General features: G+C 56.1%; 1 protein-coding gene across 8 annotated transcripts in view; it reads left to right on the top strand.

The window, feature by feature from the left end:
• Positions 1-25,456, top strand: part of MSI2 (musashi RNA binding protein 2) — a 373,357-nt gene that overhangs the window by 296,848 nt on the left and 51,053 nt on the right. For all 8 annotated transcript variants that reach the window (XR_006785340.1, XR_006785339.1, XM_045835868.1 and 5 more), the window contains exons 8-9: positions 2,415-2,497; positions 18,366-18,480. Coding sequence is in view for 6 of the 8 variants with exons in the window: in XM_045835868.1 (XP_045691824.1) it covers positions 2,415-2,497; positions 18,366-18,480 (198 nt within the window). In the remaining 2 variants the exon portion in view is untranslated. The remainder of the gene's footprint in view (positions 1-2,414; positions 2,498-18,365; positions 18,481-25,456) is intronic.

The following is a 25,456-nucleotide window of genomic DNA, read 5'->3' as shown; positions in this document are numbered from 1 at the left end:
GTGCCACCTGTCCACCCCCGAGGACTGTGAAGGGGACCTGCATCTCAGTCCCTTCTGGAGGAGCCTCTAGATCCTGAGCTCTTGGATGGTGGGCAGGAAGGAGGGGACTAACCAAAACGATGCAAGTGTGCTGCAGGGGTCCCTGCCTGGCCAAGAGTTTAAATGGGGGGCCAGCACAGCAGAGCCCGAAGGGAAATCACTGGGGCTGCCTCTGGGCATGGCTCTCGTCCAACTCTGCCCACAGCGAATGGGATGGAGGGCTAGAACGGGGGAGATGTTCCAGCAGAGGGCACCTAGGGGACCTGCAGCTCTCCGCAGAGGACCGGTGTGAGAGGGGCTGTGTACACTTGGGCGAAGGTCTTTTGTCGGGCCGAGTTTCTAACAGATCATTGTGTCTGAGGACCCAGCTTCTCCCGGATGCCGCTGGGAGGAAGGTGCCGACCTTGAACCCCTGGCAGCAAAGGCTTGTGTCCCCTTAAGGCATGGCGGACCCTCAGCCTTCTGTGTCTGTAACGGGCAGGACTGTCCACACAGTCCTGGGACTGGGAACACTGGCCAGGTATTTGGCACTGCTGACAAATTGTGCATTATAGTAGAGATGACGGCTGCCATTTGTGGGGTGGTCCTAGCCCTCTATCCTTCTGAGAACAGGGAATGGCCTATTTCATCCACTTCCCTGGGAACCTCTAGACCCCGCAGGAGCTCGGGTGGGGAAGCTCCATGTGTCAGCTGCCTGCTCTCGGCTGTTCCTTAGGAGGTGGTGGTGATAGCGAAGGGACTGAGAGATCCTCTCTCCACCTTGGGTTTCTGGGACCCAAAATAGACACAACTCGGAAAGGAAGCATCTGCATTCTTAGTCATTGACAGGAAACACCAATTATTACAATACAGAAACCTCCATTCTGGCTCTCGGCCTGCGGTTGGTGTGTGTCCGGGTTTGTGTTCAGCCGGGTTCGCGTCTGGGGAGGACAGTGTCTTGGTCTGCGTGCGCTGCTTCTACGACGTGCTGCAGACGTGGAGACCCGTCCGCAGCAGACCGCGGTCTCTCTCGGTGCTGGAGGCTGGGAGCGCGAGGCCGGGGCACCAGCGTGGATGGTCAGGAGTTCGGCGAGGGCTCGCTTCCTGGTTCCAGATAGCCATCTCTCACGGCACCCTCCCTGCTGTGTCTTTTCTCAGGGCAGTAGCCTGTTCTCGAGGGCTCTCCTGCCGTGTCCGAAATGCCTCCCAAAGGCCCGCCTCTCCATACCATTACCTCGGGGGTTATGATTTCAACATATGAATGGGGGTTGGGGGGCTCAAATATTCGGCCCATAGCAGAGGTCCTTGCAGATCCTGACTTGGGCTGTGACTCAAGGTGTGGGACCCAGTGTCCAATCTTTTCACCGTAATTTGCAGGCACAGGACTCCAGGCTCAGGGAGGGGAAGGAGCTTCCCGGAGTGGCACATGAGTTGGGAGCAAGGTCAGAGCTGGAGACCCAGGCCCCTGCCTCCCCTTCAGGGTCTGTCTGTGCTCTCGGCCTGCACTCCCGAGTGGTGTCGGCACCGACCTCGCAACCGCGCCCCATCCTGCTGGGGTGCCCTCAGGCCCGTGGGCCCGTGCGTTGCATCAATGCTGACCAAACAGGGTCAGCCTTTGGTCCAGGACCAAACCCCAGATGGGGCTGCGTGCGGGAGACCCTGTTGGGGGCAGGAAGAGAGGAAAGAGAGGGGCAGGAGGGTAGCAAGAGGAGCTGAGGATGCCGAGCGGTGGCTGCCTGCCAAATTCTGCAGTGCAGCTTTGTCTAGCAGAGGCCGTCTCCAGCCGAGTAGATACAGTGGGTAGACGGCAGGCTGACGGCAGGCATCAAACAGTCTTAAACTGCCCCAAATCTGTAGCGCCTTTGAAGCAGCAGTAGAAAAGGGATGCCTGTGCAGAACAGAGGCCCGAAACTTTTAATAGTTTCTTCCAGGCCTCAGGATGTCCTGATGAGGTATTAGAGGAAGTAATTCAGGAAGAGACGGACAAATAACCGCCTCCGTCTGGAGGCTGACCGGAGGGCTGCCATTCCAGCGTGGAGTGGCCCCGCAGTGATCCCCGCCGCCCGGGGCCGCGCACCTGCCGCCGCCGCCACGCAGCTCTGACCCTCATAAATGACAGACAAGAAAATTTCTTGTTTGCCTGGGGGCAGGTATACAGCACGCAGCACCCGCCGAGTGCGGGTGAAATCATTAACTTTTCCTCACTGTTGCAAGGGTGCGCCACACAAATGAGAAATCATTGCCTCGACCTGGGGGTCCTTCCCAGGGACCTGCTCCCCGGCCCCAGGCCGGGAGCCTGTGGCCGTGCAGGACAGCACAGAAAAACCGCGTGGGCCAGCCAGAACCGAACTCACCCTCCCTCTCTGTTCTTGTCTTTGTTTTTCCTCTTCCTTTAGGGTTTGGCTTTGTCACTTTTGAGAATGAAGACGTCGTGGAGAAAGTCTGTGAGATTCACTTCCATGAAATCAATAATAAAATGGTAAGTTTGCAGGGGTTGCGCTGAAATGCGATGCCTGCCTCCCGCCGCCCACACGCCAGGCCCTCGGACTGCCTGAGCCCCGGTCGCCGTGCCGCAGGGTGGGCAGGGCGGGCACGGGCCAGACTCTCGGGGGTCAGCCCTGTGGACCGCAGGAGCAAAGGGCCAAATAGTGAATGTCTGCAGTCTGGCAGGCCAGACAGCTGGCCGTGGAATTCTTATGTGTCGCGAAATACAAGTTTTCACCACTTAAAAATGTAGAAGCTGTTCTCGACTCTTGGCTGTACAACAGCTGGCAGGGAGGCAGACGCGGGTGGCAGGTTGTAGTGCACCAGCCCCTGGCCTAGGGTGTGCCTTTCCTGTTTAGCTTGTCATTGTGGGAGGTAGGGAGGAGGGTATCCTAGGTGTGAAGGTTACCACTCAATTTCCTCTCTCTTGAGGCCCTGCTGGGCAATTAACATTTCCCCCGCTCTGATCCACTGGACAGTTTTTATCTTCTTGATCAACTGCTTCTGTCCCTCCCTTTCACCCTCTAAAGCTCCTTTTCCTGGGGGGCACCCTCAACAAGGAGGGAAAGATTGGATCATTGGAAGTTTGAGGAGCCAGGTAAGGCCACCCAGGAAAATGGCCACCAGAGGGCGCTATACCATGTATGGAATGTACACACTGGCTTGCTTTCCTCTCCAACTCCTGCCTCTGAATTGAGTAGGAGGGCGAGTAGGAGAGCAAGAAACCCCTTCCTTGTTGGTTGGAGAAAAATGGGAGCTCAGTAGGTGTTTCTGCAGCCACCAGCAGGTCCTTCGGGGCCAAAACATTTTGGTGGGCCAGCAGAACCCCCAACCCCAAGACCAGAAGCAGGGCGCATTTGTGTTTCAACCGCAGCTGTAACTTTGATATTTTCTTCCTTTAGTCACAGCGCTCCTTGCTTCTGAAACACACATTTAGATATTCATCGTATCTTGGTTTTATATGTGTTCCCTGACTTTAAATTCAATAATAGAGCTTTTAGTGTGGATAAGATCAAAGCAATCTGCTTAGCATGTGGTGCTACAGGCCTGATTCAATATTTGACTTGCTAATTTTTTCCCCGGGCACTAAAATAATATTGTTGGTATTGTTCCTAGCCATCATGCGCATCTGAAATGAAAACCCTGTTTCTTTGCGCACTTGGGTTAGAGGCGCCAGCTCAGGCGTTAAAATGGCACAAGGGCGCTGGGCTCTCTCCGCCCCTCCCAAGCCGGTGCCTTCCAGTCGGGGCTCCGCTCTTTCAGGAGGTTCCTGCCTGCTATTCCTAAAACTTGAGCGACAGGGGCTTGAAAGGGAGCCTGCCTCCGGGGCCCAGGTGCCACGCTCGGCCTGCCAGGGGCGCTGGGCTGGACGCCACTGACGGCCACCTGGGCAGCAGGGGGCGGAAGGCCAACCGAGGGCACTGGGAGACACCCTCCCCATCCTGCTGGGACTCAACAGCTCATCGGGAAAGCCCGCCATAGACTGGCAAGAGACCACTCGTCCGCTGCCTCGAATGCCTGTGTATGGCCTCTCAATGCTTACTGGCTTTGAAAGGAACCTGAGACACAAGTGGGAAAGGGCTTTGTTTTTCTCATTGCTCCGGAGGTGGGGGAAGCTGGGGCCCGGGGAATACGCCCCAGGGCCACGCAGGTAGTGAAGGACCATGGGTGTTGAGCTCCCGGGCCATCAGGTGGCCTAGACAGACAGTTGTTTGAGCTTGGGGGTGGGAGGGTGGACCCCCAGCTGGCATGGGGCACTCAGAAGGTAGAGTTTTAGCCTGAATCCAGAGAGGTTTGTAGCTCCCCAGTCATGTCACAGGTGCTCCTTCTGTCCCACCCGGGCTGGAGGGGAGAGGACTGACTATGGCTGGTGCGGGTAACTGCTCACAGCATCAGGGGGTCTCCGTTTTCTTTTGAGTCAGGCTCTGGCACTTGTTCTTTCAGAGCATAAGCAAAAATGGAAGGAGGCGAGAGGAAGGGGTGGGGTGGGGTGGGGTGCTTGGGACTACAGACAGGCTTTGGAGGAGGCCCTGCAGGCGCCCAGCCCAGCCCACCGGGCCCTCTGAGCTCCAAGTGAGAATCTGGAGCTGCTGGGAGAGGGCATCGGTAGGTCGCCTCCCTGATCTCCAGTCTGCCAGGGCCTGTGATGACCACCTCGCAGGGTCGCTGGGCCTGGGGGAGACACCAGGAGCGAGGGCGGGACAAAGGCGCAGCACCGTGCCTGTGCAGGGTCGCCTCGGAAAGACCTCTCCAGCGAACTCCCCCTCCTCGGAAGGGCGTTGGGAGAGGAGCCTGAGTCCTGAATCACTGAGGCTTCCGTGATACTGGTTTCTACTTCTAAGGCCCAAAGAAAAGGAGATGAACTTAAACTGTGCGACGGACAGAATTCCAGTGAAAGATCAGAAGGACTCTCAGAGCTCAGAGACGGCCACGCAGAGACCGCCGTGCAGAAGCCCGGTGGTGGCTGCAACGTCAGGGGAGACTTTCCCGCTGTGCTGCGCTGCAGTGTGAGCCTGTAGGGACCTCTCTCCCGGCGCCCGGGGCAGTCTCCCGGTGAACCCAGCAGAAGCAGAAGTGCGCCACCCCCATTGTCTCCCTGTCACAGAACAGAAGGGGCTCACGGCCGAGGAGTCACAAGCACAGGACTGGAGTCCAGGTCTCGGATTAGCCCAGCACTCCTGTTCCGGGCACTCAGTAGGTCCTCTATGCGTGTTTGCAGAAGGAAGAAGACTTGGAATGGTGACCGAGTGACTGCCAGGCACCTCATCGTTTTCAGAGCCATTTCCCATGTGATTGGGTTGGCGAGTCTCCTGGGCATTCTAAAAAAATGAAGGCCCTTCTCCACCATCTCCGAGAGTTAGCAGCGGGCCTGAGTGCTGCTCCAGAAGCTGGGAGCACAGGAACTCTGTCTCCCTCACCGTATGAGCTCTGCCTGAGGGAAGTCACCTTCAAGGTGATGGCAGGGGATAGCCCAGAAGACCCCACGTGGTGCCCTCCCGCACAGAGGGCCCGGAGTAGCTCATGTGTTTGAGTGCTGACTACATGCCCTGCTGAGCACTTGCTTTACACACCTCTTCTGATTGGATTACCACACCCACTGTGGTGTAGGTGCTAATCATTGTCCGCACTGAACTGATGAGCAAAGAGAGGCAGAGAGAGAAGTTACACAACTTGCCCCCCGGGGCCACAGGGTCAGTGGTGGCAGCACCAGATTTCAGGCCCCGAAAGCTGACGTCCAGAGCCCACATTTGTGACCAGCCGGCTATTCCCCTCCTCCGGCCGGGAGGGACTTTAAAGGTCATCCAGCTGGTCTGTATCCTTCCGCGGCCACGGACCATCCGCTCAGCCACGTCGTGGCCCATGTGGTTTCATGTTCTCCTTAGAGAAGGAAAAGGGGATGGACCCACTCGGGGCCTGATTCCCACATGGGGAGAAGGGCCGAGCTGAAGTGTAAGTGGCCCCTGTCGTCCACAGTTGGTCTCCAGACCAGGGAGTGAGGGGCCTGGGACACGGGCGGCACCGTCGCAGCTCAGGGCCCAACCACAGGGGCGGGGGCTCGGCCCCTTCCTCTGTCCCCGCACAGGTCAGAGGGGAGCACAGACGCGGCTCCTCCTCCGCAAACACCGACTGTGCACGCGCAGAGCCCCGGGCGGCCCTCCGGAGAGGGGCGCCTTGGGCCACTCTGCGAGCCCCGGCGCGGGCACAGCTAATAACACCTCCCGCCGCGTGCCCTGATTGAAGCAGCCTCCAAGCAGCAGGGACGCTTGCTTGATTAGTGCCAGCAGGCTCCTGGCGAGCCAGCGAGCGGTCCAGGCAGCCACGGAGAGGGAGGCGGGACTCGACAAGGACCTGCTCCAGGCTTCCTCGGAGGCCGGGCTCAGTCCCCACCTCCAGTGGCGTCGGGGAGGTGACAGCGGCCTCACTGGGTGAGAACTTGGAGTCTGGGAGGTGCCCGGGCAAGGGCACCGTGGGTGGAGCCTGCCCCGCACGTGAGTCAGCTGAAGGGCATTGCTGTTCAGCGGGCACTGCCGTGGAGCGTGGTGCACACGCGGTCTCCTTCTGTCCTGAGGAAGGGGCCGCTGCCCCCTTATATAGATGGGGACTTCACAGCCCACGGTTCTTAGTGGCAGAGCTGGGATTTGAACCTGTGTCATTCTGGCTCCAACCCTGTGTTCTTCCCACTACACCCTGCTGCCGACCTAGGCAAACCTCATAAGTGAAAAATCGAGATTGATTTGACCAGTGAATGTAAGTCTGTATCTGCTTTATACACGGATTACTGCAGGATGCCTGTGAGTGTTCGGTCCTTCTCCTTGCTCCTTTAAGATGATCTGATTTATGAATGTTGCTAAGCTGTCCGCAAACTCGTTAGAAACACAGCCTCAGGTCCCCCCAGACCCACCGAATCAAAACCTGCGTGTTGACAAATCCTCAGTGATTCCTGTGCACAGTAAAGTCTTAAGAAGCACAGGGCAAGGGCCACTGCTGATGAGAGGTGACACAGGAGGTATGGGTCACAAATCGTCCGCTCAGGGTTAGAAGAAGGGGTCCCGGATGAGGGACCTGGGACCCTAAGAGCATGGAGCCAGATAACCTGCCTGTCCTGGGGACCCCAGGCCAGGCTGGTGCTCTCGTGCCACCCCACATACCCTCGTGGTCAGAGAGACCAGGTCCCCCCGACCCTGAGGGGAACTCCCCCACTCCAAGGAGCACTCCCCCTTGCCCTGTGATGTGGGTCTCGGAGCATTGATTGGAGATTGTGTGGATGCATCACTGGGGTGAAGGGTTGCATCCTCTGACATGCAAATGTCCCTGTCCCCTAGTCCAGACCTGCTGGGTCATTTAGAGGTTCCCAGGACTTTGGAACACACCTGAATCCCAGATCCACCGACAGCTGATCTATGGCCAGGAAGTGCCCGCTTCTGCACCTGCTCCCCTCTGTGCAGTGGGGAGGGAGGGGACCACCGCCCTTTGCAGCTCACAGAGAGCCCTCCCTGTATGGTTGCTGGCCCCGGGGCCCTTGGCCTTCTCGGTTGTAGGGTGCAGAGTCCAGTAGCCTTGAAGGAGTCTCACCTCCAGAAAACCCCCCTGGTAACTGCAAGTTTCCTCCATTTGGCCTAAAGTGAGGGGCCAGCAAACTTTTTGTAAGGGGCCAGACAGTAACTATTTTAGGCTTTGAGAGCCCTACCTACCGTCTATCACAACTACTGGGATAGTGCAAAAGCAGCCTCTGGCAGTATGTAAATGAGTGGGTGTGGCTATGTTACATTAAAAGGTTGTTTACAAAAATAAGCAGCAGCTGGATTTGGCTTGTGGGCTACAATTTCAAACTGAAGTAGCTCTGAGCAGGTGGGGTCTGAGCAGGAGGGGACGCAGGGGAAGGCTTCGAGCAGAGAGGTCACCCAGGGTCACAGCTGAGTCAGCTTTTTACTAGTCAGAAGTGGAGTGTGCGGGCAGGGGTGCCTCAAAAAGTTGCTGGGGTTTAGGGTAGCAGCCTGAGGAAAGTATTGGTGCCTTGGGGGTTTGGGGCGGGAGGGGCAAGGTGGGGAATGAAGGAATGGTGCCCTGGAAGACAGGTGCTGCTGGCACCTGCCTCACAGAGGGCTGGGGTTTAGGAGGGTTGAGGGGATTTGACGGGGACACAGCGAGATCCATCAAAGTGACAGGTCTTTTTACTCTTATCAGCACCATCACTGTTGTTACTCTAGAATCGTTTCATTGAACAAATACGTAATCGCAGGTGAAGGTGGTTCTAGACTAAATAGGAGTCGGTGAAATGATGCACTGTGTGCAGACCAGGTGTGCAGACCAGGATTGGACTGGGCCCTGAGTCTCTGGGGAAGGGCGGGGCGTGTGAGGTGGGCCCCGAGTCTCTGGGGAAGGGTGGGGCATGTGAGGTGGGCCGCCTCCATGCAGTGGCCCCAAGTGGAGGGGAAGCGGCACACCCTCAGAGCAGAGCAGGGGGCCCCACAGCTGGGAGGTCCCAGGGGGTGGGCTCAAGTTCCTCAGCTGAATCACCCTTGTAGGAGGCTCTGAAAAACCCGCTTCTCGGAGCAGAGCCTGGTGAGATCTCAGCCTGCGGCCTCCCATCCAAGGCGCCCGGGGGGGATTAAGTCTGGAGCAGCGCCTTCTGGGGAAGGGGGCAGGAGGAGAAGACCGCAGAGCCTGGGTTGACCTCTGGGACCTGGGGCTTCGGGTGGGGCCAGGCGGTCAACAGAGGCCCCGGGCTGGGGCGGGCACAGGGTGCTGCCGCCTGGCAGGGTGCCTGGGGGACTGGCACGCATCCCCTCCCTGCGGCTGCTCCTGCTCAGCCGGAAGCCTGAGAGCTGGGTTGGGACCCAGCCCAAAAGTGGAGGGGGGGTAGTGTGGGTGGAATTAACTAGGCTTCTGTGTTCACCATCCTATTTGTAGCATCATTCTCACTCGTAAGCTAATTTTAGCCATCCATTCTGCTTCTGTTACCATTTATAAAATGAGAATGTCAAATGCAATATTAAACAAGCGGGATGAAGGCAAAAAAAAAAGGAAATGCCAGAGAGGCACTTAATAAATGAATCCCGAGTTTCCGTGGCGAGGGGGCGGTCCTGTGCCTCTGCGCCCCACCCCCACCGCGCACTGGCACGCTGTGTCGTCTGTGTGCCGCTCTGCTAATTGGGGCAGAGGGGTTTGCACTTGGGGGAGGTGAGGGGAGCGCTGGGGAGGCCAGGCGGGTGGTTGGGGGGAAATGTGTGCTGCTCTTTGGGCGGAAGTAATGTGGTGGAGGGGAGGTGGCCTCTGAGTCCCTGGTCCTGGCGCCCCTGCCCTTCATCTGCCCTCCAGCGAGGTCATCGCGGCGGGCGGGGCTGAGGAGAGCAGCGCCTCTTTCTCAGTCTCTAGGAGCTCCTCAGCTCCTGGCTTTTCCTCGTGTGCTGCCCCCCACGTTGCCTACGCACCACCCACGGGAGGGGGCACGGAGGCGCCAAAAGAGGCCGTCCCCCTCTCTGCACCCCTTGCCTGGGGCCTGTTCTTCCTTGACTTTGCACAGCTGCTCTTGGCCTGACTTTCAGGGAGGTGCAAGCTGATGCGTGAGCCATGCATTTCTCTCCCTCACTGTCCCTCGCTGACCCTCACTGACCCTCACTGTCCCAGAGAGCCATTGAGCTGGCCCATCAGCGCAGGGTCTCTGGCAAAGCCCGCCCAGCCTGGGGGAAGCCCCCGCTCGGTGGCAGAATTGGGCACCTGCTGGAGGCTGAGGTTTCTCTTCACTTTGAAATGTCCTTGCAGGTTCCCAGAAAGGAAGAGGAGAACAGCTGTTGCTGCCACCATCAGCTTTTTCCTCAAATAGCGCGGCCTGCGCAGCTCCCTGTGCGCACCTTGCTGAGGAAAGCAGGGGAAGGCCCGACCCCGAGGCAGGTGGGGGAGGCTAGGGAGAGAGTCAGCAGCAGCACAGCAGCACGCCTGGAGTCTGGGCGGGGGTGGCAGCTGCCCCCCTCCCTGCCATCTGCCCCCCCCGCTCCCCGCCAGGCTTTGGGCGTGACTTCCAAAGCACTCAGCCAGGCTCCGTGCGGAGGACAGTGAGGGCTACCCCCCGTCCACCTCATCCAGCACTCCCTCGTTTGTTTTATGAGCTCCCTGCTGCCCTGGGGGCCAGGAGTTTCCATCACTGTTTTACTTTTGAGAAAACTGGACACAGAAAGGTCAGGAGCAGCGGCTTAAAGCCAGGAGCCTCAGCCTTCAGGCTGGACTGTGCTGGACAGGCCAGGGCTCTGCCCTCAGATCCAGCAGGGCAGGGGGCCACCGTCACCCGGTCCCGGCTCACTCCACTCCTTGCCCAGCTCTGAGTGCCTCCGAGGGAGAGCCCCACCTGTAGGGACTCCTCTCCTGTGTCTGTGCCCGGCGCAGCCCCTCAGTCGGGTGCCAACAGCACTGGCTTGCGGCCTGCTCCACTTTGCCATGGCTGAGGAAGCCGTGCTCGGAGTTCACCCTGGAAGTGGGGGGAAGGCAGTTCTGGGACCAGGATCCGGTGGCCTAGGGGAGGACGGGGCATCCGAGTGGCCCCTGAGGCTGCACACAAGGCGGTGGGGAGGGACGTGGGGGCAGGACCTGGGCACCCAGAGTCCCAGAGATGGATCAGGGGTTTGAAGGCGGGACCGAGGGTTGGACCCTGGCTGTGCCGCTCCTGGTGCCGTGACCTTGACAATCATCGCTCAGAGCCCCTGTTTCCTTTCCTGGGTAACGGAGGCCAGTTAGGCCGACTCGGAGGAAATGAGCTGATTAACGAGGGTTCCGAGAACGGCAAACATTCTCTGAGGACCTCTGTGACAGGCACAGCGCTTTACATGCGCTACATGTGTGTGCCACTATGTACGTGTCCTTTCCACTGTACGTGTACACGCACACGAGGACGCCATGACTGTGCCTAGCATGCAGGGAGCGCGGGATACACGCTATGTTCCTTCCCCCTGGCATCTTCCTGCTGGCTGGGGACAGGTAGGGTGACGCAGTGGGACGGGAACCCTGGAGTGGATGAGAACCTAGATGAGGTGACCTGATTCTCTGATGGTCACTCAGAGAGAGAGATGCCCTGAGGATCCAACTCAGTGGGGGTGGGGAGGGCCCCACGTGGAGGAGGGTGGAGTCCTGCCTCCCCTCCGCCGGCCCTCTCCTCCTCTTCTCTTGGGCAGGTTGCTTCCATGCTTGTCGTCTATACCTTGGTGCTTGTCAGCCTCTCTCTTCAACCCTTTCGCCCACTGCCTCCAGCAGAGCTGGCTTCCTGGGCGACGCCCTGCACAGCTGGGCAGGCCCCAAGCGGACAGGCCGGCCCTCACGGGTTCAGTGCTCTGCTGATGCTGCCTGGGAGCTCTAAGTTGTCGTTGAACGAAGGGCCCCTTGTCCTTATTTTGGAGCCTCCTGGGGGCTCTCAGGCACAGTCGGTAGTCTGCAGCGCTTTGAGGACAGTAGAGACTCAGTTTCTCCCAGAGGAGCCCACCATGTGCCAGTATTCCTTGGTCTGGGGGTTCCCTAAGAACAGGTTGTTTCTGGATCTTGGTTATAAACCTGTGCAAGCCCCACAAAGGGTCCTGCCCTGCTGGGGTCTGCAGAGATGCCTGCGCCTGGCAGAGAGGGCAGGAGAGCATGGTGGGCGGGAGGAGGGGCGGCTGTGTTCCCAGACAGCCCAGGCCCAGTGGGAGCTTGTGTGTGGTTTCCGGGGTGCAGCCTACTGGAGGGTCTGGGTGGCTACTGGACTCCAGGCAGTGCCCCTGCATCTTTACACCGGGGTGTCGTCTCCCCTTTCCTGGAATGTACTTGAGGCCTGCCGGGCAGGAGATGGTCAACTGGGGGCTTCGGGGAAGCAGCGTTGGCCTGGAATCCACCAGAACCTGGCTGGGAGGGGCAAGACCAGGCCAGGCTCTGTGCCTTTCAAAAAGCTCCACAGAAGAGCGGTGCTCACCGAGGAAGGAAGGTACGAGCCATTCCCTGAGAGCTCACCCGCCCGCCCCTTGGTTCCCCTCCCTTCCCACCGGCCAGGCAGTCCGGGTTGGTCTCTCGGAGCAGTGGTGGGCCTCATCCTGTGGACCAGGCCCCTCTCTCCCTGGAAGGGCAGCTGGTTTCCAGCGCGACCCGTTCAGGGCGAGCGGGGAAGCTGCAAACACTGGCCCCTTCAGGCCATACAGAGTTTCCTTGTCCTGAACTGAAAATCAAGGCCACGGGCACAGGGCTTGGGTTTCCCCAGAGCAGGGCCAGTCTGGTTTTCCTCCGGGCCCTGTGGGCTAGCTGACTGGGGCCGTTTGTGTAGAAACCAGGAAGAAACAAAAAGCCTTTTCACTTCCCAGACCTCGGCGTCCTCCTCAGACTGCCAGCCTCCTCTTCCTCCTAAAGGTGCCGGGCAGAGACCTGCCTCAGAGGGCCACCAGCCAGTCAGGTGGCAGACGCTGTCCCCACAGAAGTCCCAGCGCTTTCTCCGAAAGCCAGGGCCAAGCAGTTCCCTGCCACCCATGGACAGGGTCTGCAACCGTGGACCAGGTGTCTGAGGTCCCCGGGCCTCAGCCTCCCTTCCTACATGGTGGATAGAGAGTGACAAGGGACATCACTGTGTCCGCTGCCAAAACGGGAACATGGGCGGTAGATGAGGTGAGAGCACTGTGTCGATGTTAGGTGTCTGAGGCAGGTCCCTGCACTGTGGCTATGTGAGAAAATGACCCCATGTTTAGAAAAGGAATGGCATAGTGCATGCAACTCACTCTCACATGGTTCGGTGGGGAAACCATAGACACAGACAAGGAGAGTGTGCAGGTGACCAAGCACAAGGACGAACCATTAGTGGCAGGCGAGTCTGGGCAGAGGGTGTACAGGTGTGTTTGTGCTCTCCTTGCAACTTCTCTGGAAGTGAAGGCGTTAGAGACCGCCCTTGCTGGGTTGCTGTGGGCCCGTTGGGAAGAGGCTCCACCCCCACGGGCAGCAGCCTGCGCAGAGGCTCAGAGAGAGCACAGGCAGGCGCACCGCAGGCCTCTGGCCTGTCCTCTGAAGGAACGTCCTCCTGGAAGGTCCAGCTGGGTTGTTCTTTGGACCCCGAACCCAGGGGCTGCAGGCAGCCACGCCCTCTCCTCCTCCCAGGCCCGTTTGCCCTGCAGAGCTGCCTGTTTAGAGATTGGAGTTTTAAAGCCAATCCCATCTACCTCTGGGGAGTTGGTCTACAGCCCTTGGAGGCGGGGGGGGGGGGGGCGGGGGGCGGACCGCTTCTTGGCTTTGCCAGCCATGAAACTTACAAATAGGAGACCTTGTCTTCCCGGCATGAGAAGCCAGCTACAAGTGTCCTCGGAGGCTCCTTATGCGCACAAATCCAAACGGCATGTCGAGCTAAATCTCTCACCCCTCCAACCAGACTGGTTTTTCTGCATGCCATTTGAGACAAGGGCAATGGCGGCCCTCAGGAGAGGGGCTGCAGTAGTGGGATCATCTGAGATGTCATTTGGGGAGACTCAAGGACCAAGACTCGGAGATGTTCCTCCCTCAGACTCGCCCCCCACCACAGCTGCTGTGGAGGCAGCACTCCGGTGTGGGGTGAGGAGCACTGGTCACGTAGGGGGGCCTGAGGGTGGTGCTGGAGCAGCTGGAGCAAGAGATCTGGTCGCCGGAGAACCGCTTCCATTGTGCTTCTGTGACCTGGGGAGCCGGGCAGGCCTCTCTGTGGCCGCCCTGGGAGGGCAGCTCCCGTGGTGACGGCACCCTCGGTGCCCACTGCCCCGGGAACCCAGCCCGCCGGACACCGAGGGTGAGCGAACTCTTTCCCACTGCCCTGCCTGCTCACGGCTCTCCGTTGACCTCAGCCGGTAGCTAGTCTCCAGAGACGGTCCCTGGGATCCATGCCTCCCAGTAGCCAGGCCCCTGTGAGTTCCCGTCCCACACTGAAGCCAGGCTAGCCCCGTGCCACCAGTAGAACGTGATGGAAGTGACAGCGTGACTCCCAGGGCTGGGCTACGAGAAGCCTTGCAGCTTCTGCCTTCTCTCTTGGAATGTTTCTGCTTGGGACTCGGCTGCCATAATTGTGAGAAGCCCGAGTGGCATGGAGAAGCCATGAGTAGCCACCCCCCGACCCTCCATGGACAGTCCCAGCCCAGCCAGCGTCACCTGCCTGCCGTGTCAGTGAAGAGGCCCCTTGGACCCCATCTGACCACAGATACATGAGAGACAGCAAGCAGGAGCCCCGCTTGCTGAGCGCCCGCACTCCCAGAGCCAGGAGAAAGAGGGATGAACTGCTGCTGGGAGCCGCTGGCCTGGGGGCCGGCTTGTTGCACAGCTCCCTGGGACACGGCGTGTGGCCACACGGACTAAGCATGTGACTTCAGCTGCAGAGATAGCCTGGGGATTCCCCGTTGGGGCTCTGACCGTAACTTGGGTGGTTTGACCAAGTTCTCCGGCTTGCACAGGGCCCGGTGCAGCAGTTGGGGTGGGGGGGGGTGTGGCCCAAATGCGGTCGAACTCGAGGCTCCAGAGGCTGACAGGCCCAGAAGTGGCCAGGAGCAGACTGGCGTTTAAGGACTTGCCTGATATTAGGAGAACAAGATAGAATCTGTTCTTTTCAGTAGAGTGGGGGCCCAGACGGGGAGGCCGGGCACACGGAGATCCTCCACACCATTGACTTAAACAGACGGGGTCTCCTTGACCGTGAGGAGCACATGAGACAGTCCATGCTCTGTGTGGGACGTCAATGAGGGGCCAGGGAAGGTAGGGGCTGACCCTGATCCCTGCCCTGGGGACTAGCAGGCTGCGGGGAGGTGGGGCTTCTTCCAGGCCGAGGGGTAGAGAACGTAGTTTCATCCCCTGCAAGCCCCTGGAACGGGACTCAAGATAACGGAGAAGGGCTCTGCCTCTTCCCCCTTTTGTTCGTTGTCTTTGTATGACATCACCCAAGGAGCAGGGGCTGGGCGGCCAGGCTCCCTGGTCCTGAGAAACCTTCCCACAAGCCTTCAGTGCAGGCCAGGTCGGGCTCCCTGGTGCGACTGCTGCCTCCACCTGTCACGCCAGTGCCCCGGACCGGGGTCCCCCAGAGAGTACGCAGGCCACGGCCCCTGGCCCCGGGAGCACGCGTGGTTGACACAGCGGTGGTTGACAGAACCCACACAGTCGGCGCTGCCCAGCACAACACCCGCAGAGACAGCGGAATTAAACAGAGCTGCCAACCCTTCTCAGTGAGATGAAGAGTAGGTGGGTTTGTTTAAATTATTCCCATTACAGTCAGTTAACCTTTATGTTCCCTAAATGAAAATTGTATAAACCTGAAATTTTCGTTGATCAGGTTGCCTAGGAACAGGCAGCAGGTTTTCATAAGACAATGCACTAGATTGTCACCGATAGGGCTGTTAGGAAGTGAGCTGGTTAGCGGCATTATTCCGGATCCCGGAGGTAATTATCTGTCTGCCTCGGTGGAGCCCACCGGGCTCCCGGGCTCGGGCAGGCTTCTGAGTCCTGGGGGGTGGGCCTGGGGTCCAGGAGCAAGTGGCCACCCCTGGGTTCAGCGGAGAAAGCTGACACACCCAATTCTGATTTCCTCCTTCCTTTTCCTTCTTTTATCAGCATTTCTTTTTTAGTGACTTTACTCCCAGGCTGTAGTTTTTGTTTCTTCTGGGGTATCATGTTTTCTGCGCGACCTCCTCTCTGGTGTAGGGACAGTCTGCTCTTCCTCAGTGGGGTCACCTCAGTGTGGCAGGTCTGAGAGCTCATGCATGGGTCCATCCACCCAGGCAGGAGCTCCGTAACCTCCATATTGTATCTCGGGAGCTCTGTTCACCGGGGTGGGCTCAATGACCAGGGAGTCTGCATCTAAACCCTCAAGTTCAACACTACTCCCTGCATTTTTAAGCATGTGCGGCAGAAATTCAGTGCTCTTTTTGGGGCACCAACCCTGCCCCCAGCCCCACTCTTTGGCCTGCGTACACCTACCAACTCCGCCATTGTAAGGACAGAATGGCCCACATTGCTTCTGTAAAGTAATGTCCTTCAGATACTTGGTGGTTTTTTGGATATGCACACCCGTGATGGCCTGGCAGTTTCACGAGTGTTCTTAAAGTGACCATGAAAATTTAAAACTCTTGATTTGCATGATGTTGTGGAGTTTTCTGGGTCAAGTGGACAGCGAACCATTTTCAGAGGTCACCTCAGGCCTCGTGTAGGAAGAAGGGAACTCATTTCCCTTCAGTCACCGCCCCCGCTTTCAGCAGTAGAGACACTCCGGGCAGAAAACTGGAGCAATGAACAATAACAAAACACACAATGGGAGTCGAAGAACAACGTCCTCGAACACAACTTTGGTGTATACCCTTGTTTGTTTTCCGCAGAGTCGCTGTCATTTGCTTCTTTCCTCGCTCGTGGTTAGGGTGGCCGACTGCCCTGGCCGGGAGTGAGGGCTCCCCCTGCCCACGCGTGCCATCACCAGCGTGCTTCTCCGTATCTGCGCGGCTTTCCGTGAGCTGGGATGAGCCCCGCTCAGCCCCGCCAACTCCCTGTTCCTGGACATGCATGGCATTTCCCTATTTTAATGATTATTAATGCTTGTGGTGAAGAGCCTCGTCCGTAAGGCCTTGCAGGTTAAATTCCTACAAGTAGGATTTATTAGGTTAAAGGATGTGTGCATGTACGGCTTTTGATTTTTTTTGTCAGGTTGTCCTCCGGAAAAATACGTGCCAATTTCCACCCCTCCTGCCCATACTCTTGGGGACTCGACATCAAATAATCCTTTCTCTCATCACGGCCAGTCTGGCAGGCGAGAGTTATGTCTCGTTTTGGGCCCCAGCTTCTTTATTAGCCCCGTGTGAATCGCCCGTCCCTGTCCTCACCCGTCCCTCTTTGGGGGCTGCTCGCCTCTCTCCTTTTAATCTATAAAAACTCTCTGCCGCGAGCATGTTAGTCATGAATGTTGAACCATTCGGTCCGTTTTTTAAAAGCATGGTGGTAAAGAAAGAATAGGAGTACCATCTGCCACCTGGTGCCTCCAAAGAAAGAGGAGTTAATATTTGAGGTACTTAAAGTTTCCCCCTAGCCTTAAGCACTAAAACATTTTATTTTAAATAAACCACTTGGGATGAGAAAATCTCCAAAACAGGCAACCCAGGGAGGCCCCTTTTAAAACAAAGCACACTGCACACAGTTGAACTTTTCCTTCGTGACTCAGACGTGCTGTGAACAGTGGTCATTTTCCGTGCGATGGTGACACCCTCAGCAGCTGCCGAGCTGTGTGGGGTTTTGGCTCCCATACCAGAGGGCCCCAGACTGCTTCTTAAATACGATACCCGGTTCTTACCTCACCCCGTCACTCCCAGGCTGTCTCGCAGTTACGTCTGCCGCTGCAGGTAGCCCTGCCTGACCGCAGGACGTCCCATCGTCATCAGCAGTGGGACTGGCTACTGGCTGGTGATGCTTGTGAAGTTCACCCGTAAACTAAAGCACGTGAGCCCTGAGCAAGGGACGCTGCTGAAAGCGTGGTGGGAACTTCCGCAGGCACCAGTTTTACTTATTTCCTGGGGTTTGTGTTCTATATTGTTTCTATAGATACAGATATTGATAGATATACGTTGTTAAGTAAGTGACTTCCGGATGTGTGAGGAAAATAGGATTCTGAGATTTTGAAGGCAGAAGGGAAGCAGAAAGAAATGATTATCGACCCCTTAAAGATGTTGGTGCAAAATGAGAAACCTGTAATTTAGATGAATGAAATCAGTGTCCAGTCTTAATGACTTCCCTCAGGAATGTGCCAGGCCAGGTTTTACAGAGGTAGTGGCATTGCAGACCTAGAAATTTAAAAAATCTGGCTTCCTAGCCTGCTCTTGCTAGGACACGGCTGGTTTACAACCCTTCACACAAGTCTTCTGATGCTCAGTTTTCTCATCTGTGAAATGGAGCTAAGACTAACTGGCCTCTCTGTTTCATTAGAGGTCGCATCACACGGCCGGGATGTGAGGAGTCACTGACTTGGAGGAATGTGAGAGGAATTTGTAAACGTGAAAAGAGCCAGCCAAGCATGCAGGATTGTTACTGTTGCTATTGTTGCTGTTCACAGGCACCGCAGACAGCGGCGTCTGCCTCCTTACCTCTCTCATGCCTTCTGCGCAGGCGGAGCTCCCAACCCACACATGTGTATCTTCAGTCTATGTCCTTGCCACCCTTCCAAACCCAATTTCATCCTTGTAGGTTTTTCCGAAGCAAGGATTTGCACAAGTGGTGTGTTTTCTTAAATATTTATTTTGCAGCCCATTTACTCGGCATGGCTATTTTTACAGTGAGTAAGGAGCAAGGCTAAAAATAACCCAGCTCGTAACAGGATCAGTTCTGCATTTGACATTTACGTGGAATTCATTTGCATCTCATTTGTTCACTTTTCTGTTTAACAGGTAGAATGTAAGAAAGCTCAGCCGAAAGAAGTCATGTTCCCACCTGGGACCAGAGGCCGGGCCCGGGGACTGCCTTACACCATGGACGCGTTCATGCTTGGCATGGGGATGCTGGGTGAGTCGGGCGGGACCTGGCAACCCCACGGGGTCACCGTGGGCTGGGGGCTTCGGAAGCCTGTACACCCCACTGGGTTACTGCCCAGCTGGTCTCTGAGCCTCAGTTTCCACATCTGTAGATGAGAACAATAAACCCTTTGCAAGGCGATTGTGGGCCGAGAGAGGGAGAGAGAGAGAGATAGGTGGATGGCCATCTCGTCCCATGCCTGGCTTATAGGAGGTGCTGGCTATTATTTTCTTTCCTTCTACCCCCACCTTCAAAAAGAGAACAAGTCACTCCCTCTATCTGCCTCAGCCCTCTCTCCTGCCTGGGAGGTGTTAAAGACCTAAGGACTCGTGGCTGGCTGAACTTGTGTGGGCTGAGGCTACATCTTCTTAAACTTGAGAGAAGAGGGGGAAGTGGTGAGGGTGGACGATAATCCTGTCTATTTAAATGATTAACATTTTTCTCTTGGGATATCAAAATTTGCATTTAAATAGATGTTTTAAATAGCCTGTTTTATTCTTTATTTGAAAAAAAAAAGATGATGAAAGACAAAGTATGTTTGTCCTGACTAAAACTGATCTCTCCTGGCTTTTAGAAGAATTGAGTCGCATATTATGCCCCGTCCTTAAAGGTATCTCTGTCCGTCCTGTGTAGATAATTGAAAATCTTGCTGCTTAAATGGCAGGGAAGATTGAGAAAGCTGTGGAGAAGCGTAATGGTGTGGGGCGCAACAATAATTAGAAATTTCAAGGCGAGAGAACAGTATTTTAGTGCAAGTTATTGTGTGTCGGGAAAATACTAATTAAATGGGATAAATGGTAGTTAATGGTGAAATCCCATTCAGGCACGTGATCCGCCTGGTGTTAATGGGTTTTCATTTGGTTTGGCTAAGAGTCTTTCTTCTACATTGTTTGATAAGCTCTTTATGTATTTTCAGATTTGCTGCTGTTCAAATCATTCCTAGCTTAGTTTTAAAGTTATAAAGGTTTCCTTGGTTTTGTAAATTCTGGAAAAGAATTTTTTCTGAGGCAATAACAAGGACAGGTAAAGTCATTTTGAGGAGTTTAAAATGCAGAGAGATGCTGTGAGAAGGTGGGAAATGGCTGAGATGTTAATTCTTCTCAAATCACTGTTCTAGGTTTAACAGTTTCCCAGAAAAAATCCTGTTGTAACTCTTTAAAAATTGGGCAAGTGATTCTAAAACTTATCTGGAAGAAGAAACACTAAGAATAAGTCAGAAAATGTTTTAAAAGAAGAAATGAGAAAAGAATGGTTTGACCGAGTATCAGAACATAGCACAAAACTGCAGTAATTAAAATGGTGTGGTATCAAGGGACGCATTTGTTCATGGAAAAAGTTAAAGAACCGGAACTAAATAGATGTCTGCGTAAGAGTGTAATTATTATAAGATTATTTTTACAAGTCAGCGAGAATTATTTCCTGCTTGACTCTAAGATACTTGTTTGGTTTTTACTTAAAAAAAACAATTTTTATTTGGTCTTTACCCTGTGTTGTATACTAAAGGAAACACTTTTAAATACCGTAGTGAGTTGAGCCTATTGTTACCTACTGACTTTTGGAGTCTGTATAAAGGCCTTAGGGCATAAAATGGGAGGCTTTTGTAAGATCCAGTTCTTCAGAAACTGCCCCCACCTTTCGGAGTCCAGCGTCATGCCCTCTGCCTGCATGAAGAATGAACTGGGTCCTCTCCAGGGGGAAGCAGAGGTGGGAGTGAAGCCAGTTCACTCTGACCAGTTCCAAAGAGCAGAGGTGCAGCAGCTACATCCAGCTGTGCATTCGGTGAGGGCTGGGGGCCCATGTCTCCACAGACACCCAGGCTCAGCCCCTACACAGAGCCACAGCAGGAGGCCTTGTTGAATGGCTTAGGTCTTTGCAGACCTACTTTGTGCTGGGCTCTGGACTAGCACTGGGAAGCAGACGTGCGTGGCCCCTGCCCTCTTGGAGCATGTGGTCCTAGTGAGGGAGATGATGTTTAACAGCCAGTCATACAGATGCGGGATTTATCATAGTAGAGGAGGTTACAGGGTGCTTTCAGAGAATGTAAAGAGGAATAGAAAGTAGCCTGAGGAATCAGGGTGCCATTGAATGAAACCCTGAGAGCCGACCGGCCTGACTGCGTGGGGCAGGTCCAGGCAGGGTACATGTGAGGAGGGGGAGGGGCGGCCGAGTGGCCCCTGTGCTTCTCCATACGCCGTTCGATGGGCCCCTGCCCCGTGAGGGACAGATATGCACTAAGTGCCAGGTGCTTACTCTTCTTCCCCAACTCTTTCCCCTCCCTCCCGAGTCTCAAGTGTCACTTCCTCAAGCTCCAGTAAGGAAGTAATTGTTAGCTTAAAATGTTGTGGCTAAGAGTCTCTTTGTTCTTTAGTTATAACCTCCCCCAGCCCACCCCATCATCCTCACCCCTGCTGCTTAAGGCTTCTGCCCACATGGAGACTGCCACAGGCAGAGGCCCCAGAACTCAGCCACCCAGAGTCGCAGAGGCGCTCCCCCTCCCCCCCAACCAAGCAGACAGCCCTTTGGGCAGAATTCAGGGCATCAACCCAGCCTCTACCAAGGAGGACTTTGTGGACCAGAGGAACAGCTCAGGACTTCAGAATCTGATCTGGACTCTGCAACGCACCCCATCAGCTGTGTGATTTGGGACAAGCAACAGCCTCCCTGTCCTTCAGGTACCCCAGCCACAGACAGGGCTGTGGGGGCCCTCGCATCACGGGGTTGTGGAGAGTAACTGAAAGTCGCACTACGCCCGGCCAGTGCTGTGTTGCATCAGACCTGAGCTGCCGTGGCTGGCAAACCGTCCGGAAGGAAAAAACATGCTGTTAACCAAGCTGCACTGATGCTTTCTTCCCATTCGGCAGTGAGATAGATCCTGCTTTCAAGAGATGTTAAAATGTGAAAAAACCGTGTCTTCGGGTCAACAAAATGCATACAATAGTATGCACTCAAACTGGGAGCTGTCAGCACTGGGGGCCCTGGGCAAGTTGTTGCTTGTGTCGGTGCCCAGTACCCTTCCACTCGGGGTCCCTTTCTGCCCGTGGCCAAGAACAAAGCCAGACCCACAGGTGTGACTTGTGCTTTGGCACCAGCCTCTCCTCTTCACTTTGGGCCCCCAGCTCCAGGAGTTAGATTATCTTTGTGTTTTTACCTCCCAACGAAAGTCCGTGTGCTGCCCCTGGGCCCCCTGAATTCCCTAGCCACTCCAGCGAGGCCCTGTGGTGACAGCTGGTGAGAGGGGACTCCCGAGAGGTCCCCAAATACGCCCCTAGCCAGGAACCAGCTCAGCCCAAGGTCTGGGCAGAGGGGTGAGTCGGGCACTGGGACAAACTTCCAGTCTCTCAGTCTGGTTGGCCCGCTGCCTCCTTAGCCAGACCGGGGTCTCCCCCGAGGCTCCTCAGATGCCCCTGCTAGAAATGTCCAGGCTGCCCTTCCCTTCGCCCAGTGGCACCCTGGACCTCTTCCCTCTCTGAAGTGGTGGCATTGGGAGGCGGCCAGCCCATTGGGAGGAGGGCCCGACACGTCGCCATCAGCCGCCTGCGTCACCCCCTCCCTGATGCGCTGGGTCGGCACCGCAGTCCCGGAACCATCGCCTTCGCCTCCAACAGCAGTTCGGCTGATCGTTTCACCGCCAGCAGCAATTTGACCTCAGCTCGTGCAGAACGTTTTTAAAAATTTATTAATGAATGCAACAAGATGAGGTTTCAGTGATTTAAACTTTTTGTTGTTGTTGTTGAAAGAACAGAAAAAGCACTTCTGGGGCCTTTTAGAAGTGAGACTATAAATCATTAAAGTTTTTAAACTCATTCATTCAACAAATATTTACTGAGTGCCTGCCAAGTGCCACGCACTGTTCTGGAAGCCGGGAAAGCCGTGGAGAACGGGGCCTCTGGTCTCCGGGAGCTGCCGTCCGAGGAGCCGGGTCTGTAAATGACCGGGAAACTGCGGAACTAATTTTTAAATGTCCTTTAAGATTTCTCCACGCTCGGAGCTCTTGTCAAAGGGAGGCTGATGCGCTATGTATAGTCGCACAGTGATTCTTCCTCAGTCTCTCTGGCGTGGCTGCAGACGTCCTGGGGGTGGGGGTGTGCTGCAGCTATTTTAGTTTTAGCTCTCACAGCCTATGATCGGCCTGATGGGAATTCCTTAAAAAGAACGTGGGACAAAAGAGGAGGGGTCAGGTCTCCCTGCCTTTGAGCTAGACAAAGGGAAGATCAGCCGAGCCCCTCAGAAACGGTCTTTGTGTGGCCCTCCAACTCGGCTCCACTGCCTTGAAGCTGCTGCAGCGTGGTACCCACAGTTACCCAGCTCAGTGCACTGGACTCTCGCTGGTTTTTCGTGATGAGAGTAGACTTAATAAAAGCAAACACGATTATTGTTGATATATTTGATTCCCCTTGGCCTTCTCCACCACATAATCCTACCGCCTTTCACTCTCTTGACCTCGCTGGGCAGACGCTGCCTAACAGGTTCGATATCAGTGCTGGCAAAATTCCTCGTTGCTGAGGCCTTGGAGAGCTTCACCCTGCAGCCCAGAAATGGAGAGGCCGTTGACCCCCTGAAGGAAGCCAGAGGCCTCCTGTGCGGGCTCGTCCCTAGAAGCCCCTCTGAAAGCCTGACCCGGTGTTCCCTGACGTCAAGCCTCTTGGAGATGAAAGCCACTCCCCCCCCAACACGAAACCGTCACCGGGAGGTGACGAGGAACTGTGGCCTGCTGGCCTTCACAAATAGACTTCCGACGTGGGCTGGAACTCACAGCTGCGTGGCTAGACTCATCTGTAATTTCAACAGGGATTTATCCTTCCCAAAAATAACTGCTGAGGTCACTCCCAAGGAGGTCTCCTTTGGTTGAGCTGTTTCCTGGTAAACAGAGGAAACTCAAAATTCAGCCCCTCGAGGTCCTTCCTAGAGCAACGCAGCACCGCGAACTTGCTGCGGTGGTGGGAAGGCGCTCTGTCCGCGCTGTAGCCCCCTGGAGCCATTGAGCATCAACAGTGTGGTCCATGTGTCTGCAGAACTGAAGGTTTTGTTTTATGTCATTTAAATTCAATTTAAATTGGACGGCGCCCCATTATTCCGGGTGTTTCTGGGGCAGTTCTTGGCACGTGGCGTCGCATCTGCGTGCAGACCCCCAGCCAGCACGGTGCCCCAGGCAGTGCTCTGCGGCGCCCCCAGCAGACGTCTCTCTCCCACAGTCCCCCCGTCCCCCACCGCTTTGAAGCCCAGGGCCCAGCAGAGGAGCAGAGCCCGGGAGGGGGGGTCCTGTGTCCATGTAGAAGTCACACATCCCCCGGGGCCGGGGCAGAGATCCGGAACCCTACTTCAGAGAACTCCGCCGGCACCCCCACAGCAGGCGCCCCGACACGCGCCGACTGGCACATTCAAATTCTGTCGCAGATTTCTGATCCGTGCCCCTCCACAATGGGAAGCCAATCTGTGGGAAAGGTGGCCATCCAGGCTGAAGGCTTGGTTTTTTTCTTTAGTGACAAGAGATAATTACTATGGGATTGATCAGGCATCCAGAGTGCTGGAACAAATAAATTGTGCAGCAGCCAGTACGGAAGGGGCCCAGCTGCTAATGGAAGCGGCGGCCGGGTCATCCCACCGTCATGTGGCCCGGTGGAGCCTCCGCGCGGGCCTGCCGTAATGTGCTGTTGATATGCAGCCAGCCGGCCTTCCCGTGTGGCTGGGCCGGGAGCCGCCTGAGCAGAGCCGCGCTGCACAGCAGTAAATGAAGAGGAAAATTGAAGTAATGTTGTATTATAAATTTATGATTTCATCGGCCCGACCGGAGGATGTTCGGCAAGGGGGGTAGGGGTGAGAGCCCCCTCTCTGGCAGCAGCCAGAGTCTCCCCTTCCTTGTTCGGGAGACAGCACTGACACCTCCAGGAAGACGGGGGTGAGGCCCCGCACCGGAGCGGACTTGACCATGCTTCTCTCCCTTCCTGCTGAAGGCTTTCGGGTGTGCCCGGAAGAAAGCAGATACAGTGGAGGGACCGGCGGTCCACCACCTGCCACCCCCGCCTGCCCGAGGGAGTCTCGAAGGCATCACGTGGGCTTACCCTTTTGCTGTCAGATTAACACTGAAATATTTAAGACCCCCTCCCCACAGCGCTGAAGCGCGAAGCCAAGCAGTCATTTTTCATGAGGAAAGGCCCTAGGCAGCAGTGATTTGGCCGCTTGCATATAATCCGTTTACCAATATTGCTGAAATAATGGCATAAGAAATCTAGTGCTGAAAGTTCTGATTTGATCGCAGGTGATTAATTTAGAGGAGAATTGAGCTGGCCAGCCATGAAATAAGTTCCAAGGAAGCAGCAGCCCGTGTGCGTGTGTCCACATAAGGCATCCAAGTCCTGGTCTCTGTCCCTCTGTCCCTCTTCTTTCCCCATCGGTGCCAGCTCCGGTGCGTCTCACCCAGGGCCCGCTCCTGGGCAGGCGGTGCAGAGCGGCCAGGCCGTCCTGTCTCCTTGGAGCAGCCTTCTGCGAAGAAGACCCTCAGAGTTTGGAAATGAATGCACAGGGAAGGAGCAGGTGGCGAGACCCCTGTGAGGTAGAAACAGGTCCGTTGGCCAGTGAGCTGTGACTGCAGATCTGGAAAGGCTCCGCTGGAACATGGGGAAGGGGCTGCAGCTGGTGTCGGTGGAGAGTGGGGGTCCGTCGTTGCTGTAAGGGACCTGCAAAGCTCTCTGCAGAGGACAGGACTCAAGCTCCCAGAGAGCAGGGAAGACCTTCCAGCCCGCCACCCCCTCCCCCCCCCCGCCACACACACACACACACACACACGCCCCAAGGACGTGATCTTGGGCCAGAGGCAGGACTGGAACCCAGATCTCCAGCCATCCAGTCCAGCGAGCGTCTGTCCCAGCGCCGCTGACAAGCAGAAGCTGCGACACCAGCAGGCACTGGGAAGTGAGGGAGGGTGAGTCCTGTGTCTGCCCCTTTGAGGCCTTTGTGAACAGGCAGCAGG

Source organism: Phyllostomus hastatus, unplaced genomic scaffold (genome assembly GCF_019186645.2).
Source record: "Phyllostomus hastatus isolate PE091 unplaced genomic scaffold, TTU_PhHast_1.1 phas_contig_210, whole genome shotgun sequence".
NCBI classification, from domain to species: domain Eukaryota; kingdom Metazoa; phylum Chordata; class Mammalia; order Chiroptera; family Phyllostomidae; genus Phyllostomus; species Phyllostomus hastatus.
This window is presented reverse-complemented; position numbering and strand designations above follow the sequence as displayed.